Source organism: Lipotes vexillifer, unplaced genomic scaffold, assembly GCF_000442215.2.
Source record: "Lipotes vexillifer unplaced genomic scaffold, Lipotes_vexillifer_v1.1 scaffold263, whole genome shotgun sequence".
Classification (NCBI taxonomy): Eukaryota; Metazoa; Chordata; class Mammalia; order Artiodactyla; family Lipotidae; genus Lipotes; species Lipotes vexillifer.
In genome coordinates, this window is record NW_006796752.1 from 85,418 (window position 1) to 92,954 (window position 7,537).

General features: G+C 37.4%; 1 protein-coding gene across 1 annotated transcript in view; it reads right to left on the reverse strand.

Annotated features, from left to right (window-relative positions):
• The window catches only part of CCDC39 (coiled-coil domain 39 molecular ruler complex subunit), a 46,115-nt gene extending 39,150 nt beyond the window's left edge, over positions 1-6,965 (reverse strand). The window contains exons 1-2 of the mRNA XM_007468912.1: positions 6,876-6,965; positions 652-771 (exon numbers count right to left, since the gene is read on the reverse strand). Of these exons, the coding sequence (XP_007468974.1) occupies positions 652-771; positions 6,876-6,965 (210 nt within the window). The remainder of the gene's footprint in view (positions 1-651; positions 772-6,875) is intronic.
• Between the last annotated feature and the right edge of the window lie 572 nt (positions 6,966-7,537).

Sequence of the window (7,537 nt, forward strand, 5' to 3'; positions counted from 1 at the left end):
GGAAAGAGATTCTACACATGAATAGATTGTCCATAAAACAGATGTTTACTTAATTAATCACTCTAAGTTTTAACTTTTATTATTTGTGTTAATATTTCTAAAATGCTTTGTACTGTTCCCAGTTACCTTAGTTTCCTGAATATAATTTAACTTTTCTATTACCTCAGAATCGTCATTATAAAATTCAATTCTTAAACTATGCTAAAATACCGTCGTGTCCTAAGGGCTACTGAAGTGTGTGGACTATTTGCCTCCATTCAAAATGGCTCCAGGGGGTTGTGCTGAAAAATTTAAAAGTAGACAGAAACTCTATTATGTGTTTTATTAGGTCTGCTTCTACTTAACGCCATAGTTTCTCACTGCCATCACTGTATCCTTCTCATATCCTTCAGCTGACTAATATTATATCAGACTGTTTGAATGATGATTTCTCTTTTCAAATGAACTAATTATTCCTTGAATTTGGTGGCAGTAGAGTTCCTAAAAGTCTTTTTTCTACCTACTTTCAGGTTCAAGGTTATGTTCATAATTATTGAGTTATACAAAAGTTTCCTATAATATCTCTAAAATCAAATCATAGATGTAAATGCAATGTGAAATGTTCCATGACTACACATGATATAATCAATGTGAATTTCAACATTATTGTACCTGGGTAAATAAGAACTCTTGCTTAACATTTTTGAAGTGAGAAGTCATAGCATTAATTCGATCTTCATAGTCACGTAGCTGATCTTGAAAGCTTGACCTTTCATCCCGCAGCTTTGACAACTGTAAATAATAAATTCTATGATTAACCAAAGTCCTACTAAGTTTTTACCATATTAAAAGGATCTAAAATCAAAAGAAAATTAAATCCTCATTTACTTCACTTCTTGCAATATCCATTTAAACTTCTAAAATCTACTAATCTTTTAAATATTATAAAATAGCTCTGTGGGAAAATTAGCATCATATTAAAAGAGAATAGAAATCTCTCTCAGATTTACAGCGTTAGCAGGTCCACTGCTAAAATGCACTTTAATAAGATTCTATTCTGTAATTAAACCACAAGATAGCTAAAGTAGACAGAGCATAGCAACAAGATGTAACAAAAACACACAGCATGAAACATAAATTTGAAAAGTAGCTGTACACGCAGCATAATAGCTCCTCCCTGAACTCCTGTTCAAAACCAACAGACTTAGGCTAAGCTTAACAGAACAGAACAACTAACTCTCACATGCTTAAAACCTGTTTCTTAATAAATTTTGTGTGTCTTTTGAATAAGAACCCTGAGTAGAAACAAAACATTGTAAATGCAAGCAAACAAACAAACCTTTAGGAAATTATAACACACGTTCTCAGGACCACTAGAGTATGTCACCCCTCAAAGCAATATAAAAGCTCAACAACAAAAAATATGCTTCCTTAGTGTTTGGAGCTGTGGTTCCCCATGTTGGGGCGACAACCCAGGAGGTGTACACAACACCATCCACTAAAATGCAGAAGAAATATTTGAATTTTTAACGAAGGAAGAAAGAAAATAAATACTAATTTACTCATTTGTTATGTCCTATATTATATTAAACTTACTAAGTACAGTTGACCCTTGAACAACCTGGGTTTGAACTGTGGTTTCACTTATATGGGGAATTTTTTTCAATAAATATAGTACCTATATTTTCATTTTACAGATCTTTAACTAAGTGTGGGGAAAAGTTTGTGTTTGCTTAGAGATCACAATATGGGGAATCAAAAGAACTAAGGTTTGATTCCTGATTCTATCCAAACTGTTTCAGCTTCCTGCCCTTGGGTGAATTATTTATCAATTCCCTGTTTTTGAGACAGAGATAGCAGTACTCAAATTTTCCACTGCCGGGGGCGGGGGGCAGGTAGCACCCCCTAACTCTCACACTGTTCAAGGTGAACTGTAATAATAAATATGTATTTTGTGCTGTTTATTTCATTAATTTCAGTTTTTATTTTAATTCCCTTTTTTTTACTTTATTGTTCTTTTTTTTGGTGTGTTTTGTTTTTGCGGTATGCGGGCCTCTCACTGACATGGCCTCTCCCGTTGCGGAGCACAGGCTCTGGACACGCAGGCTCAGAGGCCATGGCTCACGGGCCCAGACACTCCGCGGCATGTGGGATCCTCCAGGACCGGGGCACGAACCCGCGCCCCCCGCATCGGCAGGCGGACTCTCAACCACTGCTCCACCAGGGAAGCCCTATTGTTCTTTTTTAAAACTTATTAAGAGGAGTTCTTAGTTTCTTTACTTTTTGTTTTACTGATTTTTATGACCTAAATATTTGTCACCCCCAAATTCATATATTGAAACCCTAATCCCCAATGTGATATTATCTGGAGGTGGAGCCCTTGGGAGGTAAGTAGGCTTAAACTATGACATGAGGGTAGGACCTTCATGATGGGATTAGTGTCCTTATAAGAAGAGGAAGAGAGACCAGAGCTCACTCTCTCTTAGCCATGTGAGAACAGAGCCAGAAGGCAGCCATCTACAAGCCAGAAAGAGGGTTCTCATAGGTACTCAGCTATGACACCCCAATCCTGACTTCTAGCCTTCATAATTGTGAGAAATAAATGTCTGTTTTTTAAGTCACTCAGTCTATGTTACTCTGGTGTAGTAACCCAAGCTAAGACACTGATCTAAAATAAAGGCAGTTAAGGCTATAAGTTTTCTCTAAGATTTTTGCCGTTTCCTGTGGTTGTGGGTATGAAGCAGTCCCCTTTTATTGTTTTCTAAAAGGTGATTTTTTTCCTTTCAATTTATCTTTGATATAAAGCTACCCAGAAATATATTTCTGAGAAACTCACTTAAGTATCAATATTTAAGATGGGGCTTAGTCAGCTCAGGCTGCCATAACAAAATATCATAGACTGGGTGGCTAAAACATGGAAATTTATTTCTCACAGTTCTGGAGGCTAGGAGGTCCAAAATCAAGGTGCCAGACAATTCCGTTCCAGTGAAATTTCTCTTCCTGACTTGCAGATGGCTGCCTTCTCAGAGTTCTCATATGACAGAAAGAGCCCTGGTCTCTCTTCCTCTTCTCATAAGGACAGTAATCCCATGCTCCCCCTTCCCCGCCATCATGACCTCATGTAAACCTAATTACCTCCCACAGGCCCCACCTCTAAATACCATCACACAGGGAGTTGGGGGGGGTGGGTAGGGCTTCAACATATGAATGGGGCGGGGTGGGGGGGGGGGGAAGGCACGCAAGTATTCAGTTCCTAACAATGGCGGATAATTTTTTTAATTGTTTATTATAAATGCTATTGGCTTATGATCAGAAAATGTGATCTATAAATTTGCCATCACTCATTTTTAAATTGTTATAAAATATATATAATATAAAATTTACCATTTTAACCCTTTCTCAGTGTACGTTAAGTACAGTGGCATTATGTCCATCCACGTGTTGTGCAACCATCACCACTATCCATTTCCAGAAATCTTTTATCTTCCCAAACTGAAACTCTGTACCCATTAAATACCAACTCCCCATTTCCCTTAGCCCCAGCCCCTGGAAATCACCATTGTACTTTGTGTCTCTACAAATTTGACTACTCTAGGTTATCTCATATAAGTGGAACCATACAGTATGTCCTTTTGTGTCCAGCTTATTTCACTTAGCCTACTGTATTTAAGGTTGATCACTCATTTTTAGGTTTTTGTTCTGGTCTAGTACATAATCTACCTTTGTAAATGTTTTATGAACATATTCTACTTAAGGGATATATGTTCTCTATGTTCTTATTTTTGTTGTATTAGTCATATCTTTTATATCTTTATTTTTATCTATTAGAGTTATCTAATTCTGAGGAAGTAAATATTGAAGTATCTCACTACATATTTTTCTCAAGGCCTACTTGCACTTATAATAGCTTTTACTTTTACATATTTAGCTGTTGTGTTGTTTGGTGCTTTATCACTTTTATTTTCTTCATCAATTATGATTTCTATCATTGCATAATGAACCCAGAGCAAAAGCATCTGCTTTTTAAATGAAAGCATAATGATTAACTCTCCACAACTTGATAATTCCTTCCCCATAGAGTTCCCAAACAACGTTTTATTGCCTCTTTCTTCAATATAAAAGGACATGCAAGGACCACCAGATATATACTGAAAACTTACATAATGTGAGGGACATCAAGATAAACAAACAAAAAGATCCCAAAGAAAACAGATAATTCAGGACACAAAAGACAAGAACTAAACACACACACACAGACACACACACACTCAGAGAGATTGTAAATGATAATGTACTCCTAAAACAAGACCATGTGATACAAAAAAGCAATAAGCAAATAACCTGAAAATTAAAAATATGATTGATACAGTTGCCAAAATTAAAATTTCTATGTAAAGATGAAATAAAACGCTAAAAGCTTCCAGAGATTAAAAAAGTAAGCTACAAAGAAATGAAAATCATTTTAATACCAGATTACTCATCAACAACACTGTTGGAAGATAATAGGGTAATACTTTCCAGATTCTGTAGAAAAATTATTTTTATTCTAGGATCCTCTACCCAGCCAAATTACCATCATATGTGAAGATAATCACAGTGTTTACCTCCCATAGACCCTTTTTAGGGAGACATAAGGAAGTATTTCATTAAAATAAGGGAATAATAATCTGAGAAAAAAGAAGCTATGTGATGTAGGAAATAGAGCATCAACCCAGTAAAGGAAAGGGAATTCTCAAGTTAACAGCTGGGAAATAGGCCTGTGGGAAAATAGTCCATGCTGGGAAACACAGGACTCCAGGAGGAAGGAGTAGGGGGAGAAAGAAAGTATCTTGAAGATCTGATTCTATGATTTAAGGACTATAAATGTAAAGTCGGCAATGCAAGGAACCAGACTGGCAGCCAGGGATGTGAGGAATTGAAAGCACAGTACTGTGGGTCCTTCTTGAAACCCACACATGGATAGTACCCAACCAGTCAAAAGATGAATCAAAGTGAAAAATTCAAAAAAAGGTAAACTTAGTAAAAGTGGCTGCATGAACAACCATTAAATCATTTTAAATATTAAACTAAGACTAAACACTTGCAGTAAATTAAGGGCACTGAATAGAATGAAAATAAAATAAACCTTGATATTATAAAAATAATAAAACCACTATTTTTAATGGGGAAAAGAAGGTGGCAGGAAGGTTAAGAGAGCTAATTTCTTCATTTTAAAGATGAGAAATGAAAGATCAGGGAGTCAACCCATACTGTCTACAAATGAAGCAAAGAAGTTTTTTAAAAACAATTAATTTAACCATTTAGTTTTTCTTAATGTTAAAGAAATCTTTCAGCAACCATTATCTCTTATAACCAAGTAATACTCAATGAAATTCAACAATTCCATACATTTTCTCCTTTTAAACACAAGTAAAATTAAAGTTAAATTTCTATGTTAAAAGCAACACAGGTAATAGGATCCCAGTTTTATAATACTCCTGTCTTTTCTATCTGTATACCTGTAGACCATGATGTCTGGAATATTTGTTTAAAGCCATGATAGCCACTTCCACGGTCAACAGTGAGTACTTTGGGAAGGGAATATCTTGAATTTTTTATTTTATACCCTTCTCTTCTGTTTGAATATCTTAAACTTTCAAGAGTTGCTTTTTTAATATTGGAGCTTATTCAGGTGAAGTGATTATGGCCCTCATTATTCTTTTTATTGCTCTTTAATGTTTTTTAATAGCTAATACAAGTAATATGTATATAAAGTCCTGTGAGACAAATATTATGGCAATAATACCAAAAACTAACGTTTGAATGGAACTTAACCTATATTAAAGTCCTTAGAGCTGTGTAACAACCCTTACTTATCTTCAGTTTACAGAAGAAGAAATGGACTCAGTGCTGGTAAGCAGGATCAGAACCCAAGACTGGATGCTTACTATTAGTCCTCAATACTCAGTGCTAGATCTCTTATATTTCCTAATGCTGCCCTTCACTTAAAACAAAAAACAAAATCTGAAGCCATCTACATTAGATATAAGTAAATAAGTCAGAAGAGTTTGAAAAACATATTTCCAAAAAACAAAGTGGAGGATTTTCATTTTCATTTCTCAGAGGAGAGAAGACCTTCTCTTCCATTCTCTAAAGTAGTGTAAACATCATCGGTCTTCTTGGACCCTCTTCCACACAACACATTGCCATGTGATGGAACTTTAGACTGACTGCTAATTGGTTTTCAAAATTTCCTGAGCTGGTTGCAATTTTATTTTTAACAACTACCATGCATTGGTTGCAAGCTGGTGTAAAATACTCCTTACAAAAATATTTTATATATTTCTGTGACAACTTAATCCTCACTTTGAAAAGCTGTAAATTGCACATTATACATACTTACTAGAACATTCCTCTTGAAAACATTTCTTCGAGTCACTTTAAACATCATAGGCAGTAACTCAAAAAGAAATGTCTACCATAACATGTTTTGTTTACAAACATCCGCAAATAACTGTTGCTACGCAAACCTCAGAAGTCCCTTTGCAAACTGTGCTTAATTCTGAGGAAGGAAAAAGCGGGCGCGAAAACCAGCCTTCCCTCTACTGCTCAGGAGGCTAGAAATGAGTGCAAGGAGTGGAAGAGGAGGAGGGAGTAAAGTTTCAAGCTTTATAGTTGTGAATATCAATTATCGTTTCAGTTTGATTTATTGATTGATTGATTTTAATGCTTTAGCAAGCACCGAAAAGGGCTAGCAGGTGAGGGAGGAAGGAGATGCTGCCGGAGAGAGGTAGACCGAGAAGAGATGGAATTGGGGAAAGAACGGAGAGAAATAAAAGGGTTGGGGTATTTCTGCCAACTAGAAAACGTCCCCCAACAGACCCCTTCTTCCCCCGCCTTCTTCACCTGATCCTTACCAGATCTTCCAGTATCTTGTTCTCCTCGTTCGCCACCGGGATGGCGAACCCTTCCTCCCAATTCAGCTCCGCCAGGAATTCACTACTCATGATGACAAACAGGGGACCTCAGAAAAGATGCAGAGGTAAGATCCACCTTCTCGTATCGCCCGTGAGCGGCACCTGAGGCAACCCAAGGAACTCGCAAAGCTCCGGGGTAGTTGCTACTAGAGCTCTAGCAACGGTTTCGCGCCCTTAGTTACCAAACAGGAAGCGCCCAGGCAAATCTTCCGGTTGAGAACTCCGTCCCAGGATCCAGTGCAACTTTTTCTTCTTGGGCACCCAGAGAAGCGAGTCAACTTACTCCTCCAGAGGTTCCTTGGGATTGCCAGGTACCGGCATAACAGTCCTTCAACGTGCGGCTCCGGTTAGCCCTTTCGGCGCTCCCGGGAGGTATAAAATCGGTGGCGCCTGCAGTCTCCGGGGGACCACAGGGCACCGGACCTGCATTGCGCTACGCAGCTGCGATCGCGGGCGGAAGATGAGCGCTAACGAAAAGAATAAACCTAGCTTTCCTTTCAAGTGACGTTTGTTGAGTTTCATTAGTAGGTGAAATCTTGTAGGCTGAAGTAGACAGGTATTTTGAAGCACAATTCACTCCCTAGAATCATTGCTGGATGTTT